The sequence below is a fragment of the Diabrotica undecimpunctata genome, chromosome 1, assembly GCF_040954645.1.
Source record: "Diabrotica undecimpunctata isolate CICGRU chromosome 1, icDiaUnde3, whole genome shotgun sequence".
In the NCBI taxonomy this organism is placed as follows: domain Eukaryota; kingdom Metazoa; phylum Arthropoda; class Insecta; order Coleoptera; family Chrysomelidae; genus Diabrotica; species Diabrotica undecimpunctata.
In genome coordinates, this window is record NC_092803.1 from 76,152,087 (window position 1) to 76,176,134 (window position 24,048).

At 34.2% G+C, this 24,048-nt stretch overlaps 1 protein-coding gene across 1 annotated transcript in view; it reads right to left on the bottom strand.

Moving 5' to 3' along the window:
• The window catches only part of LOC140450765 (sodium-dependent neutral amino acid transporter B(0)AT3), a 91,944-nt gene that overhangs the window by 56,873 nt on the left and 11,023 nt on the right, over positions 1-24,048 (bottom strand). The window contains exon 2 of the mRNA XM_072544439.1: positions 3,215-3,513. Coding sequence (XP_072400540.1) covers positions 3,215-3,423 — 209 coding nt within the window. The 5' untranslated portion in view covers positions 3,424-3,513. The remainder of the gene's footprint in view (positions 1-3,214; positions 3,514-24,048) is intronic.

Here is a 24,048-nt window from a genome sequence, read left to right on the forward strand (position 1 = left end):
TCCTCAAGATTGTATGAACGAAGAATTAGAAGAGGTATTTCATACCTCAAACGAAGAAGTATAGAAGAAGAATAGGCAAATAACCAAAAAGTTTTCAACATAGTGAAAATTAGAAAAACATCATAGCTAATCCATATACTGAGAAATAATAAGTATCAATATTCTCAACTAATAGTGAAAGGAAATATTGAGGCAAAGAGAGCATTAGGAAAGATAAGTCTATAGTCTGTGTCAAGTTAAGAATTCATAAAGGAGCCTTATGGGAAGCGGTGATGCCAGAACTACCGATAGACTGAGATAGGCGAGAGTAGTGGAGTTGCAGCGAAAAAGCAGGGCCGAACTGCATGTTATATTGCACATTAGACGTTTTTTCACTTAGGTAACTTTAAATTTTTTTTGTTTTTTTGAAAAATAAAAATTAAAGACATGTCTTTTTCTCACAACAGTTATTTATTAAATTTCGGCTTAGGTCATCATCAGACTCTTAAAAATATTCTTAATTGTTTAATGAACAAATTGAGTGAGTATTGTGGTAGATATTATTAGTGTCAGTAAAAAACATAAAAAAACAATAAAAACTTCTGTATATTTTAAAAAAAATACAACAGAACCATAGAAATGTAACAAATTATTTGGTTTTTTAGTTTGACATTTATATATTTACAATATTACAATTATCAAAAACTATGTACATTCTTCGTCCATATCCAAATCGGAATTGTCACTACTATCATATAAATCTATAACTATGGGAGTTACGTCTTCCATTAGACCGTCCACTTCCCAAAATTTTTTCTCCAGAGTCATTACATGTTGAATATAGTTTTTCCAGTTATCAGACGTAACATTTGAAAACGCTTTTTTTATGAGGTCCTCCATATCCTTCGCTTTGAAGGTGCTGTTATTTACGGCCACATGCCTTTTTACTTGGCTCCATACCATTTCAATTGGATTTAATTCGCAATGGTATGGAGGCAAACGAAGCACTTTGACATTATTTTGTTGTTTACAAAGTTCTTCAATTTTGTAATTATCAAAATTTTGTTTAAATTGCGCGACTACCTCCAAAAGCTCGCACTTCAGATAATTTTCTTCAAAAAATATGTCTTTTTGTCTTAACCAGTCCATAATGTTATTCTTATTCCACGATTGGTTAGGCAACAACTCGGTTTTTACACTATGATATGGAGCATTGTCCATAACAATAACCGTTTTTCGAACTAAGTTGGGCAACAGTTTGTTTTCAAACCAGTTCTCAAAACACGGACCGTCCATTTCGTCGTGATAATCAGCGCTGTTTTTTTTTGCAAGGAAAAACATTTCAGCACCGTTTACAAAACCATTTTCACTTCCGGCATGGACAAGGATGAAACGTGGTCCACGCTGAGTGGGATGCTTTAGTCCAGTACTTAGCCCTTTTATGAACGCATCTCTTGCCGAGGTGACGGTTTTGTCTTTCCATTCTCTGGAAACCGAGTGCCCCACATTGACCCATGACTCATCCAAATACACAATGTCATAGCCCTCAGCCCGATATTGTTTAATGGCCCTTAAATATCCATGCCTCCATGCAATTATATCAGGACGTTCTATTAGCACGGCACTTTTATCACGTTTTGCATAAACAAAGTTCATGTCTTTTAACAACCTGTACATTGTACTGCGGGTAAAATTTGGCAAGTTTTCGTCTTGGTTCACTTTTGGCAGAAGACGATTCAAAGTAGGAGGAATGTTTTCAAAAAAAAAAACTATGCACTGTTCGACGAACGCCGATACGAACACCTTCATCGTAAGTATAGTCTCTGGAGTTGTTTCGGCAACGGGTTCTTTTTCTGTTTGTTTTTACCTCAGAAAGCTCACCTTCTTTGTCTTCCTGTACGATTTTTTGAATCGTACGAACTGACACTCCTGTCATCGCGGATACTTTGTCGAATACAATACGTTGACTTTCATCTCGAAGCAAATTAATGTGGTATCTCACTACGTTTAAGATCACTTTTTTAGCACTCAGATGTAAAATTTGACCACTTTTAAACGGCAAAACTGGATCCATTTTAACAATATAATTTTTTACACTTGAGATTTGAGTGCGCGATGGTTATGCCTTAACCCTTGTCCGGGCAGAAGAATTTAAAAACGTAATCGGGCAGTTTGGGCTTATGTATACAGACAAACATATAATCTCCACTTCACCTAATTACACTATTTTGAAAAACATACCGCTCATTTATCTATAACTCATAAATCTGTCTGCTTTCCAAATGTGCTTTCCAAATGACACTATTGTTTGGAATGACTAAGTACATAAAGAGAATTAGAAAACTATTAATAGTCAATTATAAAGTAATCAATATTGTTTACTGTTAGGGCCTGTTAGCCCGGCTTGCCCGATAATGGAAGTTTAAGCACAATATCTTAATTATTATTGCTTTCTATTTATTAACTATTGTGAAAGTAATATTTTATAAATAATTTTGAGAGTTGACACCTAAGCTGTCAGAATTACCTGTGCCATAATAATTAACCAATTGCGTAAAACCTAATATTTTAACCACTAATAAAGACATTTTTCTAATAATCTTTAAAATCACTTCCCTGAAAATGTAACCATATTTATAAGTAATTGTAGTCGTTAAGCTTATTAAATAGATACGTACCTATCTTTTTAAAATAAATTTGATTAACATTGGAAAATATAAATAAAAATTTGAATATAAATAAAGAATGGGTTATTTCGGCCGGCCCTGCATAGTCCCGTGAACTATTGGCAACATACGCCCGTAAGAAATGCACTGGCCTATCTGTTCAGTTGTGAATTCTTAACTTGAAACAGTCTTTAGGAAAAAAGTCTGTCGTGGCTAAGAAAGATCCGACAATGGATAGGGATAAATTTTGAACAGCTAATAAGAACAACTAAAGGCAGAGAAGAGTTTGCAATTGTAGGAGCCAACTTCTCTTGAGGAGAGGGCACTGAGAAGATTTTCAAAACGGCAAATTGCAAATATTCATTGAAATCCTTGGAAAATAGAATTGACTCAACACTGGACCCTACGTAGTTTCACTCTCTAATGCAATGAAATAAATATGTAATTTGTAAATCTAAAAAGACAACTTTAGTAGTGATTGACAGCTTAGCTTTAGAATAATAAATAAATAGACCGATAGAACGATAAATAAATAGAAAGAAAAATTTAATAAATTAAACTTCATTTACCTTTTGCTGCTATAATTCGACTTGATCTTACTGCTCGGACTTGCATCTTCGACAAATGCGGCATTGGTGGCGCCATATGCTACACCAGTGTTACCATTTTCGACCACTAGGCGGCCTCGCATTTCTCGTAGTTCTAGGCGATCTAGTGAACGTTGAGGATTTAAATCGCGTGAGCTTTGTCTACGAACTAGATGTGCAGTGTTCGCCATAGTTGTAAGTTGGTGGTAGCCGGTCGGTTTTTGATTCTAGTGCATTTAGTCCTAGATAAGAATGGTGTGTTCCTTGGAGGTTTGCATGTTCTGGAAATAATATATTAGCCTTTATAATAATATATTAACATATATCTATTCTGTTAAGTGTTGTTTAAATAAAAGAATAATGTTGAGGATACATTCTTTGCTATTTAATGTACATTACTGATATGTTGATGGTAAAAAATACCGAAAGTGAATTGAAGTAGAGATAAGAACTGAGAAGATTCTCAATTAAAGAAAAGGTCAAACAGATCAAGGACAAAATATTAAGAATATTCATTGGCTGGGGAACTTAGTAATAGAAATAAAATGGTAATTTTGAATAGTAATATTAAAATAGTGTATGAAATCTGAATGGTAAAAGTTTTCAAACTAACAATTATGTTTATTTGGGATTAAGCCGCAATTCATTGTTATGAAAATTAAATTAATTGTAATTAAACTAATGTGAAAACATTAGCTAAAAATGCAATTTTCATTAGAATTAATTCTGGCCTAATTCCAAATAAACATAATATTTCGAGCATGATCGTACCGCAGCCGACTGATTTATTGTTCTTCTTCCATTCGTGTAATCTTCTGGCTCAGGTTTTTGAAACCGTGGCTCCAAAACCATTCAGTTTGTTCTTTTCATTATTTATTACCTTTCATATAATTTTTTACATATTTTTCTTTTGAAAACTTTTTTAAGATTTTTTTCTGCAATATGGATCTTTACCAGTCTCCTGGAATGAGACGTATAGGTGAAAGATTCAGCCGTAAAGAAAAACAAATGATTGTTAATGTTTTAATTACTTTGAAATCTATTAATGTAATCGCAGCTGTGGCAGAAGCAAGCAAAGCATTATGAAACCTTTTCACTGTTTCAATAATTTCCTTGTATGTGGGAGGGTTTTCTTCTTTACGTCTTTCATTCCTTAGCACTACTACCCCAATATTTCTACATTGTTTAATTTTATACAAATTATTTTATACAAGAAATGATCTCACCAGTTTTCTTTACTGTTTTTTAACATATCTATACAGTTTTAGTTTGTTGTTGTCTCTGCTACATATTCACAGTTCTGCTCTACGGAATGGAAGCATGGACACTGACTGTTGCATCTATGAATCGGCTCGAAGCTTTCGAAATGTGGTGTTATAGGCGCATCTTACGTATATCCTGGGTTGACAGAGTTACTAATGTGGAGGTCCTGCGTAGAATGGGGAAATAATGTGAAATTCTCATGACCGTCAAAACTAAAAAGTTGGAATATCTAGGTCATGTAATGAGAAATCAAGAACGTTACGGCCTTCTCCAGCTGATTCTTCAAGGGAAAGTAAATGGTAAGAGAGGACCGGGAAGAAGACGCACTTCCTGGCTTCAAAATTTGCGAAAGTGGTATAACACGACTACCACTGAACTATTCCGCGCTGCAATAAGCAAAGTGAAGATAGCCGTGATGATCGCCAACGTCCGGAACGGATAGGCACTTTAAGAAGAAGAAGAAGAAGTTGTCTCTGTTATTTGCTTCCATTTGCTCTATTATCCATTCTGATAATTTCTTTTTATATAGTGTCGCTTCATGTTTTTCCGTTTGTATTCATTTAGTTTTTCATCTGTTCCGATTTGTATCTATATCATTCGAGCTTATTTGTTCTCTGTTTTTGACCTTGCATTCTTCATCAAATTACTCTTTTGATTCGCTCTTTTGCCTTTGTTGTATTGTTTCATCTGCTGCCCCTATTACATTTGTTTTGATGTTGTCTCAATCAGTTTTTATATCTTCAGTTTCGACAGGGCTGTTTACGAAAAAGAGTTGGTAGGAGAATGTCAGGCTGATTGCAGACATGGAAGAACAACAACCGACCAAATTTTTATGCTAAAATTATTACAAAACAGCAATTATGGACAAAATCTAGGTTTGCATATGCATTTCAATATTAAGCCATTGTATTGCTTGTGTTCTTTTATTGTTAACTCATGTTCTTTTTTCGTTGTTTGTATTCTACTTTTAGAATGTGATTTAAATTAGGTTCTACTGCATTATTGTATATTTTTGAGAGTGGGTTTGTCCCATTTGTTATCAATAAATAAATAATCATTATTTATTTCTTGTTTGTATTTTATACATTTATATTGTAACAAACCAACCATTGACCCTGCTCCTTTGGAGGACGAGCCGTAATATTATGATTTTCAAACCCCAACATATGGCATCTCGAGAGTCTTGTGAGATGGATTAGTGACCTGAGCGTGTGTGGTCTGACCATTTTGTATATATTTTAGTTTTACATATGTGAATAAAACGCCAAAAGACAGTATTCGCATTATATTTAGTCAGTTAACGTTTATCTTTTTGTAAAAGAAATACGATTATACAGCTCTATCAAATCATCATAATTTTCATTATAAAACAAACCCTACAAAGCATGAGATCATTTATTATTAGTATAACATCGTATTATATGTTCGGCTACGTATACGTCTACGTATTAATATGTTATAATATCAACTGATCCAACGAAGACTGTAGTAACTAAAATTTTCCACTTTTTGTGTTACGAACGCAAAACAATACAACATAATGATCTCTTACCTAGGAAAAAATTGTATCTCAGTAAATATAGTTATAAAACCAATATTACGTGTACGCATTTTATAGTATCAGTGATTTATGAAAAACAACCGTAGAAAATCACCGTATCTTGAGTTACGATAGTCTTCGTTGTTATCCGAGGCAATGAACATGAGTTACTACGATATTCGGCACTAGTTTAAGGTTGTGTTCAAAAGTTAAGTTTTGTTATAACTATAAAAACATTGAAACGGATATTTCTTATCGTTCTTTTAAGGTAAATTCATAATAAACTTTATTTAAAATAATAACAACAAAGTAGAAACCTACTTATTTTTTTAAGGTAACATAAACATATTGCTGTAAGTATTGTCGAAGAAAGCAACTACAAAAAGACGAATGAGATATAAATTCTGCATGAAAAATTATTATTTATTTATCTCTTTTGTGTTTAATTTATCTATGAGGAACCATTTTATGTAGACCCAGATTACATTCTGACAGCAGAGGAATACATTCCTGGAGTAATAATTGAATCTAATAAGAATATAACTGAGGCAACCACAAATAGAAAGAGAAGAAACAGGGACAATATAGAGAGAGTAAGTAGGAAAATAATTAAGAACGTTAGTGAGTGGGTGAATGAAAAATCTAAAACTAGTCTAAATCTGGGAACATGAAAATCGATAAGATATTAAAATTAAAGAAAGACAGACAGGTGCACCATACGCAAACACATTTTGAATAAAATGTGCTACCAAAATAGCTAGAGAAGATAGAGACCTTTTTTTCAATGAGTTTTGGAATTTAGAAGCTCATACGAGAAAGTGGAAGTTTATTGCTAGTCGGAAAGAGGTTTGCAAAACTATGTTTTTGGAAAACCTTAACGTTTCAGAAACTTAGATCACTACAGCAATAAGAAAGGTGAAAGAAGGTGGATCATTAGAGTAAGATAAACGTCGAAAACACAATAACAGAGGACATAAACTATCAACACAACTATTCTTCTTCTTTAGGTGCCGTCCTCTTAGCGAATTTTGGCGATGACCTCTGCAAAGTCTTCCCTATTTTGGGCTTTCCCTTTGGATTTTCCCTTCTATAATAAGCTGAAGGAAGTTATACCTGTCATGTCTAAATATGTGTCCAAGATAAGACGTTTTACGCTTCTTCATAATTTCTGTGAGTTCAAGTTCTCTATTCATACGCCTTAAAACTTCTTCATTTCTAACGCGGTCGGTCCATGGAATTTTCAGCATACGACGAAATACCCACATCTCAAAGCTCTCGAAACGTCGTAACGAGCTGACCTGTTAACGTCCAAGCTTCCACGCCGTGTAATAGTACACTATATCATCATCAATCAGCCCTGAGTTGTCCATTGTTGAACATAGGCCTCCTCTAGACTTTTCCATCTGCTTCTGTTCTGCGCCTCTGCTGTCCAATTGGTCACGATTCTTTTGAGGTCGTCGGTCCATCGCGTTGGGGGTCTTCCTCGGCTTCGCTTGTCAGCATGTGGTCTCCACTCAAGCAATTTTTTTGTCCAATTGTCGTCTTTCATTCTTGCAACATGTCCTGCCCATCTCCATTTTTGCCTTGTAATATGTTTGATAATTTCTTCCACTCCGGTTCGTCTACGAACTTCCTCGTTTCTTATTCTATTTCTTAAGCTTATCTTCGCATCTAACTGTCGCATCTTTAAGAAGGTGTTTCTTGCCTGTTCTATTCTACCTTTAACCTCTTGTTCTTGGTCTAAGGTTTCATGTATCCAACAGCCTAGATACTTAAACTTTTTCACCTGTTCAACTAGATTGTTGTTGACTAGTATGTTTATAACTGGTGTGTGTTTTTTTGAAATTACCATTGTTTTGGTTTTTTTACATTCACCTTAAGGCCGTATAGTTCTCCTTCTCGCACTACTTTGGTTAACAGAATTTGTAGTTCTTCTTCACTGCTAGCAATCAGTACTGTATCATCGGCATACCTGATATTGTTCACGATTTTTCCATTGACTTTTATTCCTTCTTGTGCTTCATCTAGAGCATGTGCAAAGATGTCCTCTGAGTATAAGTTGAATAATAATGGTGATAGTATACAACTTTGTCCAACTCCTCTTTGGATGTTTATGGTTTCAGTATCACCCATTTCAGTTCTGACAAAGGCGTTTTGGTTCCAGTAGAGTTCACGTATTGTATTAATGTCGTTTGGATCCAGGTTCTTTTTTTGCAAGCATTCTATTAGCTGATCGTGTTTGACTTTGTCAAAAGCCTTTTCATAATCTATAAAGCACAAGTAGACATGTTCATAATTTATAAAACACAACTATAGACAATGTAAAAAATCACATAAATCAGTTTTCTGTAGTAAGCTTATACGCGTAAGAATACGACGAAGACGTACTTTGAAGAAGGGCTTAATATCCAGAAAATGTACCGATTGTACAACGAGTATTGCAACTGTACAACGAGTATTCTGTAATGATAACTTGCAACTTCAACTTCGAAAGCGCATGGTTAAATGCTACATTTGGCCAGTCCTCTTATACGGTGTCGAAGCATGGACATTAAAAATATCCATCATTAATCGTCTGGAGGCCTTTGAAATGTGGCTGCACATTCATATACTAAAAATTCCATGGACGGCTATGCTGACAAATGTGACAGTCCTTGAGAGAGCAAATGCTGCTCGCGAGCTGCTTGATAACATCAAATGTAGAAAAATAGCCTATTTTGGACACGTAGTAAGTGGAGACCGATATAATATTCTTCAACTTATTATGATGGGTAAAATCGAAGGACGCAGAGGAATTGGTAGAAAGCAGGCCTCTTGGTTGAAGAATATCAGGGAGTGGACAGGAATGAGGAAAGCTGAGCAACTCTTTAGAATAGCTCAAGACAGAGACAGTTTCGCCATGTTAATCGCCAACGTCAAGGGGACTTGATAGGACTTGATTTAAGAAGAAGAATTGGAAATAATCAGGGTTACTGCTATGTCTGGCATAAGCAAGTGGCTAAAAGAGGTCCAAAAAAATTGCCATTTGGCTTTGTAAATTTTTAGATCTCGATGCAAAATATAGTGTTAAAATGATAACTTAAAATAATTAACTGTGGGAGACAAAATAGGAATCGTTTTGTGTTTTCAATGTTTGCTTTTGCTGCTGCACATTGTCACATCGATGTTGTTCACAGATTTCTAGAAAAAAGGCCACAATCAGAACAAAGGTGACAGTGTACGCAAAGAAAAGGTAATAGGTTGTATAAACGTACCAGAGCAGTGGATCACATTAGTCAGAATAGTTAAAACTACAGGAAGAGTTTATGATGTTATGGAAATGTCCCAAGATAATTTTTTTAACTTTAAACAATTGACTGATCGAAAATTGGAAAGTTGACAACGAACATAAATCAATAAAAGTTTAATAATCTATAATTTTAACGAATTCGGTTATGGTTTTAAAAGTTGTGACATAAAATTAAATCGAAAATGCAGAAGACCGCTTCCCACAACCATCAAATTTCCACCGAAACTGTATGATGCACCATTACCAATTGAAGAAGAAAAGCCAAAAGGATAACTGTGGCTGTGTATTACTAGCAAAATACCCACAACGTACTGTGGATTTTATACAAATCTTATGTACCGTTTAAAGTCGAGCACGAAGTTGATTCAGTTGAGAGCAAAGAAAAGCGAAATACAAAACTGCAAATTAGATCAGTAACTTCTTCAAAATGTAGTATTTTATATAAATAAAGTTGAGAAACAAATAATTTTGGAATTTATTACTTTAAAAATATCTACATCGAAAACTATAGTAACTCATTCAAAAGTCACTTATGACCATTTCTGTAATAAAACTGTTTGACTCCTGTATGATCATTATTAAAAGTATTACTTAATGCTATAAAAACATCAATTTTATGGATTAGTGAATTTTGGTAATGATGTAAATATATGTTTATAATTATCTCAATTACATAAAAAATGAGTTACCACAGTCTTCGTGGGATAAGTCAATATGTTATTTTTTCAATATCGTAATGTTTTAAAGGCTTGTTAGATACTGTTATAACTAATCCAAATAGAACAAGGCAAAATAACCCGGGAAAATTTTATATTGTTTTTGTGTATATTAATTTTTTTTTATAATTCATAATTTCCTTTTTAATAATTCCTTAATCCTTTTTCCTAATTTAGATTTATAAACGATTTAAACATATCTTACATAATTATGTATATAATAATTCAGTTAAGGAAATCTGCTCACACTCCCTCTAAGGGAAAATTCACTCATCCCAGATACCTACGGTATCAAAAGGATTGGGCTCTGGTTGGACTCTTTCCACGTTATTGAGTCCTATATAAATTTCCATACTCATCTGGACGTCGAGAATAGTACAGCTTTCTGCATGGTCTTATAGAGATGTTCATTTAGACCCAGTTTTTTGACGTTTTCTATACAGTGTTCCACGTTAAGAAAATAACAACAAGTAAAGTCAGAATAACAACTGAAGAACCACAAAGCACAAAGCCTTATTATCATTATGTAATCTCAGAGAACGACATAAAATCGCTGACATACGCACACCGTATTATTTTAAGTTGCAATTAGTAATTAGATATATGCATTCCAAGCGGTCCATTTATTTGCTTTTAAATCTTTAATAGCCGGCAAAGTGCATGATTTAACTAAGCAATATTTTCTACTGATTTCTATGATTCATGGTATATGATATTTTTACCGAAAAACAAATAAACTGTCGTTACTATAATTAAAATAAGATAAAATAAAATTATCTGTTGTAAATAGGTACTAATTTATTTAATTAAAATCATTTTCTCTACTTTTCATCTCTTGTTTCGAATGGGCACTTTTGGTCAATTACGTTAAAAAACATTAATTTAATTCGTGTCTGTGAAAACGAAAATACAAATTATACAACCCTGAATCGTGCTTGTGTTCATCGTGGCATCACTGCGCTTCTATCCTCCATAAGAAATACATGGCCCTATCTCTGCAATGTTATTTTCTTAAAGTGAAACGCTCAATGACTCTAGTAGTAGAAAGAATAACAGGTATCGTCTGGGTACTTTCTATTCTCCATTACCTCCTTAATTGTATTTCCAGATCTCTGTACTTATCGATATTTTCGTTGTATTTAACACGCAGATTATTGTTGTTGTTACCTATTGCCACATCGCTTAGTGTTTGTCTATTTTGCCCAGTATAGCTTGTAGTTGTTATTCTCAAGCATACTCTCAGCTATTATTATTATAAATAATATTATTATTATTATAAATACAAAACAGTTTTAATAATCTTTTATCTTAGATATTTAAAGATAATATTTTTTTTTTCTAAAAAGAGACAAAGTTGGATCAAACACATCAATCAGATACGATGCAGTATGATAGTAGATCATGTTGTTCATAATTCGTTGAATGAGTTCTTGTATGAAATGTTCTCATTATTCTCTATATTTCACTAATTAATTCAAATTCCGAAACAACTCAGCAGTATTTAACAATTTTTACAAAAGAAATGTGTCAAAAATGTATGAGAATATTCTTAAAAAAATTAGCTTTAGATAAAGTTTATTGTACTACAAATCAAAGTTTATTTCAGCATGATACATTAATTTCAATACACTTTTATATTCAAGCGATGAAGACACAGTTAAGATATAATAACTAATACCTTAACACAGAACACAAACACAGGCAGAAGTGATTAAAAGTGACAGAAGGGAGTATAAATGATTTTCCCATTCAACCCATACTGAACGAAAAACGTGAGACAGACAGTTATGAATTTTGTCAATCTCAAAACTGAGCAGGCAGGCTTTTTCCTCAACTTTCGAGTATTCTTTTATCGCTTTTTTTATACATTAAAACCATATCATATGCCAAATATTAGCGATTGTGTGGCAAATATGGTAATTTACGTAACAAGTTTCGAAAGTAATGTTTTACGAGACGAGTAGGAATTCTGGAATCCTGCGAGTCTCGTAAAATTACTTTTGGATCGTGTTAAGTACAGTATTTTTTCTGCAGCCGTTTTGTATGTTAAAACGAATTGGGTAGTGGGTAGGAACTCCTTGGAATTCCTTGGATAGTCCTATCAGGAAAAAATGAATCATTTCCTGCCCCCCACAGATTCCAGGTGTTTCCTGACAAGGGAAACTAGTACCTGCTTAGGGTCCCTTGTCCAGGGTTACGGATGAAGACCACAACGGCAGTCACGGCGGAGAAGGAGATCTTCCGTACGGCGAAGATGGCGGAAGTGGCGACCCCGGATTTTAGGGTTTGTATAGAATCACGCAGCGTCTGATCCAGAGTGGGCGGCTGCAAACAGCGTCGGATCCAGAATGGGCGGCTGAAAGTGCAGGTCCTCCAAAGTGGGGGTTTTGGCGTCAGGCTTTAGTATCCTGGCACATGCAAAAACAACAAAAGGCGAAAGTACAAGAAGCAGGATGAACAATAACAATATAGTTCCCGAGGGAGCATTCTGCTTTTGGTAAGAGAAGCCCAGTATTAAATTTCAGCCAACGTCGAAAAGAAAAACAGAGAAAGAGGGAAATCACGTGTAGCACCTGGAGGATTCCGCCATCCAAGGATGGCGAACTAAGGACAAAGAGGTGATAGAGGAATTTAAGAGGATGATACTTTAATGAGAGAATTTAAGACCTTGATATCTTGATAACAACTGAGACCAAGAAAAAGGAAAATGGTACACAATTTGTAGATGGCATCTTCTACTGTTGGAGCGGGAAAAAGAAGGAAGAAAGAGCAGCTGCCGCAGTGGGGATACTAGTCAAGAAAAAATGGGTAAAAACAATAAAAACATGGGAACCCATAAATGAACGAATAGTAAAACTCATCATGGAAATCTATGGCAGGCAAATCGTGATACTGGGAGTATACGGCCCTACGGATAACAGTCTGGTAGCAGAAAAGGATCAGTACAAAAGTAGTACTATCAAAATTAGAGATACACGAGTAAAGAGACGAGCCGAATGTGGCACTGATCACCGATTAATAATTTCACAAATAAGGTTTCCCTACACGGTGAACACCCAAACTAGAAGGAAGAAAGAACACGAAGAAGACCAAGTAGAAAATGAACAAAAAAAAAAAATGAATTTCAACATAAATTTACTTCAAGAGGAATCCATAAGGGACCTATACCAGAGAAGACTGGACCAGAAGTTATAGGATTTCGGTTTCAGAAACGCCAAAGAAACGTACCAGCACGTCAAACACAGCATAAAAAAACGGCATTAGAAGCTTTGGGGAAACTTGAGAAAAGAAATACCCAACACAAAGTAAAAATAAACAAAGAAACCAAAAAATGTATTGAGGAGAAGACAATTCTATATATGAAAAGTATGAGCACCCAATTCCCAGAAGACACACAGAAGTACAAAGAAAAAAACAGAGAAGTAAAACATGGAAGGGCAAAAGAAAAGAATGAAGAATAGGAAGAAACATGTGCACAAATTAAACAATACATAGGAGGAACAAGGAATTCGGAATCCTGGAAAATACTGAAATCTTTAAGGAAGAATAACAACGAAAAGGTCCAAATACAATACATATCAGAAAAATAGTGGGAAGACTACTATAAAGAACTACTCACAGAAAACCGCCCAGATTTCATAGAGACAGACACAGAACAGGGGGACCAGAAGGAATCGTTAATGAACTAATTAAGTACGGAACGGACAAACTACACAGAATTATACACGAAATGTTCAGTAACGCTATAAACCTGAACGAAATACCAGAAGAATAGTCCAAAGCATATATAACCTCGATACATAAAAAGGGAGATAAGAAGAAATGCGAGAATTACAGAGGCATCAGTGTAATACCATGTATGGGCAGGCTATATGGAAAAATACTAAAATAAAAACTGGAAAAATCTATCCCAAATAAAATCGGAGAAGATCAGGCGGATTTCACGGCAGGAAGATCTTGCACAGATCACATATATATACACTCCAACAATTAATTGAAAAAAAAATGGCAAAAAATAGACCAGTACACATGGCATTCATAGATTTAAAAAAGGCATCTGACACGGTCCCCAGAAAACAACTATGGAACACGATGAAGGAAATCGGAATAACTCAGAGGTTAATAGAAGCCGTAAAAAACCTTTACAACAACAACAAGGTAAGAGTTAAAACCGGCAATAAATACTCCAACGAATTTAAAACCACAAAAGGCTTATTGCAGGGATGCTCTACATCTTCGACACTGTTCAAGATATTCCTCGAACAAATATTAAAACCATGAAAAAGAAAATGTGAAAGGATGGGAATACCAATCCGGGACAACTTCTTGTACACATTAAGCTTTGCAGATGACCAAGTGGTAACGGCTCAAGATGAAGAAGATCTGTACTATATGCTCCGAAAATTAGAAAAGGAATACACAAAAAAGGGATTGGAAATAAATCTAGCCAATACCGAATATTTAACAACAGAGCAAGAACCAGTGAGAAACTTGAAAATGGACGATAATAGGGAAATTAACGGCACTGACATATTTAAATATTTAGGATTAATACTTTTAAAAAATGGAACCACCGAGCAAGAGATAACCAGCAGATTAGCACAGACAAGAACATGTATTAAACAAATGAACGGGGTACTGTGGGACAGATTACCAGAAATACAAAGAAGAGAATTTATAACACCTTGGTACGCAGTATAATGACCTATGGAGCAGAGAATTGGGTAATAAATAAACGAAACAGGTCCAAAATCACAGCAACTGAAATGGAGTTTATGAGAAGAAGCTGCAGAGTGACAAAAATGGATCGCATCAGAAATGATGAGATAAAACGAAGAATGGCAGTAGAACAAGACATACTCAGCTACATCGAAGAAAAACGTTTAATTTGGTATGGACATGTGAGAAGAACAGATCATACAAGGTGGATAGCAAAGATTTCGGATTGGAGCCCAATAGGAAGGAGAAAAAGAGGTAGACCCCGAAGATCATGGAGGGATGAAGTAGACGAGGCCATGCAAAGACGAGACCTTAAAGATGGAGAATGGCAGAACAGAAAGGACTGGAGACGTTGTCTGAAAGAAGGAAGGCGGCGACAGCTGTAAAAATCCTTATATAGATAAATAGAACGAATATATGAATAAACTTTACTTATGAACTTTTATTAAACACTTTAAAGTTACTTTCATGAATTCAACATTAGAAAAATCTACTTATGAATATTAATAACACAATTATAACAATTATTTACATTGATATTGTTAGGAATATTAACAATTCATAAATAGCGGCTTTAGCAGTTTCCCTAATCTCATCTGGAATCATTTCGGCTTCACTTTCACTGCTGATTTCTATTTCTTGGAATTGAAAAACGAAAAACTGAGCGAAAAAACACAAATCTTAAATGACAAGCGTTGTCATAATAAAATACAAAGTTGATGTTATTGTCAAAGCCAATACCTAGCTACCAAAAATCGTCCCGAAAGTGAAAAAATTAGTCCTGAAAGTAGCTCCTTTCGGTACGAGTCGTGTAAAATGGTACTTTCGATTTATTAAATCATACCGAAAGTTTTATTTTCGGGACGGCTGCAGAAAAAGAATATTTTTTTTGAAATTTCTACATTTTTCGTAAGTATATCTCTACCAAACTTTAATTGTTTGTTTATAATTTTGTCGAAACCTGAAGGTTTTCGATTTTTCAGTTCCTTTTTTGCTGTTATATAATAACATGAATGCAGTTATAACAATATTTATGAAAATATTCTAAAAATGTTATTTATAATGTTGAAAAACTTATGCCACAAACTACCTTAAACAAATATTTATTTTCCATTATGCAATCTCCTCGTAAATTGTACTTTGCTCTTAAATTTCTTTTAACTTTCGTGTATTTAATCGATCCAATTCCAACGAACAACTACAAAGCTAATTTTACATTCAAACAGAAATTTTTACGAATCCACTCTGTAGGAAACACAGTGTTCACTGTTTAGTATGCTGATCTCGTCGTTGAGAAAAGCCTGGAAAATCCGTAAAGTTAGAAACTGTTGAATAAGCCCTTCTTTTTAAGCGCCAGTATAAAATTTTCGTCAGTTTTTCAATTCAGTTAAGTTAGGTTTATTGATATAGATTTTCTTCTAGTTTTGAATAAATAATACATATAAAAATATATGCTGGTAAAAAATTCCGAACGCATATAGAGACATACAGGTCACGATTATATTTAGTGAAAAAGAAATGAGTAAAATATCTCTTGCTCAAATAAAAAAAAATAAAGAAGTAATCGATAAAGTACACATACTAAATAACACTTAACGTAAGAAACATTCGACGCAAAGCAAGATCTTCACAACAAAGTAACAGGTATCTGGTTTAAGCAAAGACAGACATAGTGAGAATTTAACTGATTTCTCCTTTTTGTGGATTTTAATATCTTCATTAGTTACTGGCGATTAACATGGACCTTTTAAATTGGTTCAAACTGGCTCTGGGCAGTTCTATTGATTTTTTACCAATCCGTTATGTCATATCTTTCAGCCACGAGATTTGTTGTCCAGCTGATCTTTTGTTTTGCTTAATTTACCTAGCGTATAAGAAACTTTTTAGTTCGCCCACACGTGATTTAAATCTGCCATTTTCCCAGATTAATTGTGCAGAGGAGTACCATCTATAAGATCAATAACATCCTGTGAAAAAACTATATTTTGAAGATTATTATTTTAGTCTATTAGGGTCTACACCTCTACTGCATGCATTATTGCAAATACATACTATATACTAGAATTCTAACCTATATTTGTGTACCTATTGCTCTGATTAGAGAATCTATTAAAACTGGCTGAATGACTAATGCCTATGACAATAAAAAAACTATATTCTCAGATGTATACGTTTGTATACATCTTAAATTTAATGGACGAGAGAAGAGAAGAGAAAAATGACCCAGACAAATATAAAACCATAAATATATTAATAAGAACCAAAATCAGAGAAGCGAAAGAAAAAGAAGCAAGGAAAAGATGCGAAGAAATTGAGACTCTGCAGTCAAAGTACGATAGTCACAATGTACATAGGAAAGTTAAAGAACTCACAGGAGGACTAAGACGAAGGCAGAAAGGATATATAACTGATTTTGAGGGAAGCATAGTCTTGGACAAACAGAGTAAAATAGTAACGTGGAAAGAATATCTAGAAAAACTATTTGAACGCCGAAGAGATAACACCTTTGAAATAGAAGAAGAGGTAAATGATGGACCAAGAATATTACAGCAGGAATTTTATTCAGCAATAACACAGTTAAAGAATGGCACAGCGGCAGGCCCTGATAATATATAAGCAGAACTACTTAAACTAATGGACAACGAATCAATAGCCATAATCAAAGATATTCAACAACATATACAACTCTGGAGAAATACCAACAGAATGGCTGAAACCTGAGCTTTAGAAACCTGAACCCAAAAAATCCGACGATTACCGTACTATAAGCCTCATGAGTCATCTCCTAAAATTGTTCCTAAAGATAATTCATCTATCTAAGAGAATCTACAAGCTGTGTAAAAGTCAAATTTCCTCCAACCAGTTCGGTTTCACAAATGCTGTTCGGATTCACAAGGCTGTATTTTGTCTCCTCTAATCTTCAATCTGTACTCTGAAAGAATATTTACCGAAGCTGTACATGAAACTGAAAGAGGTATTCTACTAAATGGTTACCGGCTAAACAACATCAGATAGGCAGATGACATACAAGTTCTTATAAACAAAATCACGTATTACAGTCAACAATATGAACTTAATATAAACGTTAAGAAGACAAAGCGTATGATAATTATCAAAAAAAGGATAACAGAAGATCAACTCTACGTCAACCAATCTTCTGTAGAAAGAGTGACGCACTACAACTACCTCGGCAACATAATAAATGAAGAATGGACGAACAACCAGGAGATTAGAGCACGCATTGCAAAAGCTAGATCCACCTTCAATCGAATGGGGGCCTTCTTCAAGAGTCACAACCTCTCTCTTGATACAAAAGTAAGAATGCTGCGATGCTACGTCTTTTCTGTCCTTTTTTATGGTGTTGAATCGTGGACCTTGAACGAAGATATGTGCAGAAAACTGGAAGCATTTGAGATGTGACTATATCAAAGAATACTTAAGATTCCGTGGACTGACCGAGTCACAAAAGAGGAGGTCCTCAGAAGAATGAATAAGAACTGAGAGGTACTGACCACCATCAAATCTCGAAAGTTACAAGTCTTCGGACATATTATGCGAAATGAATACAGATATGCTCTCCTTCAAGTCATCCTGCAAGGAAAAATATTTGGAAAACGAGGTCAAGGAAGAAGAACATCTCGGTTAAAGAACCTCAGAATCCGGTTCAATACAATATATGTGGAGCTTTTCCGCGCTGCTGCAGATAAGATAAAGATTGCCATGATGATCACCACCACTCGTAACGGATAGGCACATCAAGAAGAAGAACTTTTGTTCAATTGAAATTTATGTTTGGTCAAGTTAGGCTTGGAAACAATTGTATTTCCTTCCGTTCTGCAATGTTACTTATGTTTGTAAACGTCATACTAATCAGTTTCATTTGTGTTTGACTGCGATTTTGTAACTTAAAATGGAGTTGCTAACAGTCTGGCCAAATATAATCATGGTGTGGTCATTTAATTCATACGCAAATGAAAGCAGTGACTGGAAACGTATGTTTTGCGTATTCAACTCTCAAGTATTGGTGTTGAAACTTTAAAAGTGGAAGAAAGGAGACGAATAATAAGCCACGATCAGATGCAGTAAGTACTGCATCAACAAACAAGAACGTGACATGATGAATGGGACATGTCGAAGGTTTGATTAGAGAAAATCGCTGACTGTCAGCCTTCAGCAAAGTTTGTGCCTAAGGAGTTCCTCGCTTTTTATCAGAGGACATCTCACTGAATACAGGCAAAATGGTAATAACTTTTTTTCTTAAAAAAACTGGCTACAAATTTTGGTATCATTATTTTGAACCCTCCAGTAAGCTGTCATCGAAACAATGGAAACACGCACATTCTCCGCAATCAAAGCAGTTTATCAAGCTTGCTTCTGTAGGCAAGGTCATGCTAACAATTTTTTTTCTACCATGAATAGCTCTTGCTCATAGAGTTTACGGAACATAGAGTGCATATTAACGCAAACATGTAAAGTGAAACTTTGAATAAGCTTCATTAAGTAATAAGACAAAAGCGCCCAAGAAAGCTTACACTTGGTGTCATTATCTTGCACTATAAAAATCAGCCGCATGTTGCCAAAGTAGTGAAAGAATATGTACAACGAATGAAATGGAATATATTAAAACATCCACTCTATAGTCCAGATTTATCGCCTTGCGATTTTTAACATCTTCGGGCCACTGAAAAATGCGTTAAAAGGTAATAGTTTTCTGTCTGATGAAGAAATACAAAATGTCGTAAAAGAATTACTAGCCAGATTTCTTTAAAAAGAAACTTTTGTCTACACGAAGCCTTGGGAAGTAAGTTCCAAAAAATGAAATAGTTAGTTTTAATATCAATTCCTACTATGAATTTAGCATTTCCTCCGACAGTTTGGGTATAGCATTAGAGAAACTATACTTTCACGTTATTCTTGAGGACAAGAATGGGGCAAGTCCAATTCTGTTCGTGCCCGATCCTCTTAGTCTTTCTGCCTATCAGGGGAAAATTCGAATAAACATAGAGAAAACTAAAGACATTCAGAAGCTTCTATAATATATTCCAGATAATCATAAGGCATTCTACAATAGTGTCTGCGAATGACCTGAATGATGCAGAAAGTTAAACTGTCCTTTTCTATTTTAAATGTTCTTGTCTTTTTTTCTCTAAAATTAGTAAAGAAGTTTAATGCTTATAATAAACTATATTATTTGTAGGAGTAATTTTACTTTTAATACTTGTTTATTTTGAAAATGAGTTATCCCTTTAAAAAAAAATTCTGTTTCTAGGTCTTTTGAAATTAAAAATAATAAAACAATCATCAGTTTTTATGGTGAATTTTAAAACTAAACACACATAAAAAACTTATTTTGCTAATAGTCTTTAAGATGAGAAGTTTTGTACCTCTCCAGTAAAATTTAAAAAGTGGAGGTGACCCCTTTTAAAAATGACCGATTCAATTATAGATCGTTCTTCTCCTGTTCCTTAATATTCTAATAAAACTCATCACTTCGTTGTAGCCCTAACGTTCTCATTTAATTTGGTGTTTATTAACCAATTGATGTATAAATGGCATTTGTAAGTCAATAAAAGCCCAAATTAAAATTCGCTTTAAATAATTACTTTGAGGGCAATCGTGGAATAAGCCAATATTTTCACTTATTCACCCTTGGCATATAAATTAACCTGTTGGTTTTCCTCTTTCTCATTTGCGTTCGTAGGCTGATTGGATTTTATTAGTTCTTGTATTATGCCTACAGGTTACGTAATTTATTCGTGGGTTTAAATGTGTATTTAAGAAGATTTTGAATAAAGCCTAATTAAAATAAATCATAACTCTAGCAGGGTCAACGATTGTTGTAGGGACAAATAAACAGGAACAGCCAACCAGGCTATTAAATATCCAGACATACTATAAATAAACCAAACAACTAGATAATAAAAAAATATATAAAACCAGATAATATAGGCTAAGTATAGGAAGAATATAGGTCGAAATACGAACTCATATAGAGCTTTTAACATAATGTATAAATTCCTAATAAACTCTACCTTATCATTAGATACCCGATACTGATTTGTCAGGACATTTATTTATTCCATACTATTATACGAAGTGCAAAGGTGGGATTACAACTATAAGCCCGATAGAAGAATTTGAGATGTAGATTTTTCGAAGGATGCTGGAGATCTCTTGGGCAGAGCATGTGAGCAACAATGAGGTGCTGAGAAGGATGAAGACTGAGCAAGAACTCCCTATAACTAGAACTTCCTATAACTGATAACGGAAGGGGAAGTGGAAGAAATAGGATGTCCGGGAAGAAGAAAATACTCGTGAAAAATATGGGAGCCTGGACAGACATGGATACCTATTCATGATTAAGAACAGCTTAAAATAGAGAGCAATTTGTCCTAATTACCGCCATTATTTAGTAATGGAAATGGTAGGTACCTTAAAAATAAAAAGAATATATGCAAACAATATACAAGAGAAATATGAAAAAATAACTTATACACAATTAACTCAGAAACCTAAAGATATTTTAGTTTTTTAGATTTCTACTTTGTCGCGAAAAACTACAAAAAATGCGGAAGGAGATTTAACCAGAATAGAACAAAATTCTAGGTAAGATCAATCATTAGAAATATATAAGGAAAGATAATTGAAGAAAAGAAACAGATAACGTATGGTCCTAAAGTTTTGGAAAACATTTCAAAAGCATATAACTCTGACCACAATTATCTTATATTTTTATTGAATTATTCAACAATTTAACTTAACTATCCCTATTATAAATCAAAATTCAAATGACAGACAAGAGACCATTATGTTTGATTTGCCTAATAATTCCCCTGACACGTTGCATCATCCTTTAGACGACCTCGGCGTCAATTTCTCTAATTTTTGTATATATGCGGCGTCCTAACTGTTCCTGATTTTGTGGTTCCCATCCATTATTATTAACTTTCCGACTTAATATTGCCCAGAACTCTTCAATTGGACGAGCCTGAGGTAGGTTGGGGGGATTGTCTGCTTTCGGTACAAAGGTAATGTTAGTTTCGTACCAGTCCCTTGTGATCCTCGTGTAAAGACATGAAGCAAGATCTGGCCAAAAGACTATTTGATCATTTGCATGATGTGTGTTCACAAACTAAAGCAATTTAGAGAGACATCTTTGAATATAAATATTTGCGTTTAAGGCTTCGCCTCGAACAACACCAATGTAGGGCTGTGAGATAAAGCCAGTCTCAGAAATTGCACACCATACCAAAATTTTTTTCCTTACATTTTTTCTTACTTTTGAACTTTATTTCATCACGATCAACTTGTTGACGAAATGCACTCGCCTTAACGCGCGACAACATCTCGGAATTCTCTCTAATTGATCCTCTGTGTATTTTGGAGCTTTCCTTTTTTTCCGGTAGATAATATTGTTACTCGATAGGGCCCTGTATACTGTAGTCTTTCCAACATGAAATCTTCTGGCCAGTTTTCGCTGTGAGACCCCAATTTTGTTCTTAGCTGCTTCAATCAGTCTTGCCTCTCTTATATGGTTCAAAATCCGCGGTCGGTCACTTTTACGCAAGTTAACACATGGTATTCCTTTCTTCACATTCTCTGATTGTGCGATAAATTGTCGATTTGCTTATGTCTTGATCTCGATAAATATTAACAATATCTCGTTTCGACATTCGCCCAACCATATTATATATAAACACCTCGACGAATATCAATTTTATTAGAAAAATTTGGCAGAGCACTAACCAAAATATTCTGCTTTGTTTATTAAATGTCAATAACTGATGACATTTCAATTCCATGGCCTTCTTTGTTAAATGCATTTTGCTTCTCAATCAGACCAGGTGAAATTTTTCCCAAAACTTTAGGACCATACGTTACTGTATGAGAATAGAAAAATCACATCCCAACAGAGGAAGAAGTAATCAAGACAATTAAAAAACTGATAGTTAAACTACCAGGGGACTAACACGTAAGTATAACTGTAGTTTTTTACAAAAAAAGAGAAGATTAAACAACCTGTGACAATTACAAAGAAGTTATTTTACTAAATGTGACATACAAATTATTGACCTACACTCTTTCTAACTACCCATAGAATATGTTTCCTAAAGCAAGGCAACGAAATTCACTTTACAAAGCCATGGTAGGATTCATTGTATCAGTACACTTAATCAAATTAGTGAAATCAAGTATTTCGACTGTGAAAAGCTTTCAGATTATTATGCAGAACACGGCAGAACGAAATATCAAGATCCTCCAAACAAACATAGATTAACGACACAGCATAGCTATTATTCAACATTGTTTAGGAAAATGTGTATTTATATAAACTTATAGTAGCGTCTTTTTAGGGCATACAAATATTACACATTTTGCTGCGTGTTTGTTGTGTCATTGCTGTTTTCAAGGAATTTCTTGTAAACAGAAAAGTCTGCAAGGGTTTTACGCTTTTACCTTTATTATTCAACATGTATTCGGATAAATTATTCAGAGAAGCCTTAAAAGATTCAATAGATCGATTATAAATCAATATATCATGTAGTTCCATACTCAAAGGATACTGTCTAAAACTTAACCGTAAGATTACATATTCTTATAGTAGGCAAAAACAAGAACAAGAAAGCATAGTTTTATACTAACTGAATCAGACTAAAGCAAAAAAGAAAGAATAATCAGTGAAATCATCTTAAAAGTAGTTAAAACTAGCCACATATCAAGGTGTAATAACCTTTAGATTACATGTAGAAAATATTAAATTTTAAAAATATTGTGACACGAGGTTTACATTAGAAGATTTCACTTTAAGGGACCCTACACATTCCTGTTAGAAAAAGGAAAATTAGAGTTCTACGATTGAGACCAGCCAACTTTTCGAGCAGAGCAGGGATATTAATATGTTCCCTTAAAGTGAAATCCTCTAACATCGACCTCCTGTCACAACATTTTTTAAATTCAATATTTTCAACATGTAATCTAAAGGTTATTAGACCTTGATATATAGGTAGATATTACTATTAAGATGTTTTCACTGATGATGGTCTCATAGAAGCGAAAACGTTCTGAAATGTTTCATCCTTTTGGATAATATAAATTTTATAATAAATATATACCATTTAACGTCAGAAGTTTTTACTTCATTGTAAGTTCTTTTAAACTATGGTATACAGCCAACCACTGGGTATTCCATAACAAATTGATTAATCTGTACTTAATAAGGAATGGGATCACTCTTAAAATATCAACGTTTAACCTTTGTGTCTATACCCAGGTACCTGGGTATCCTTGG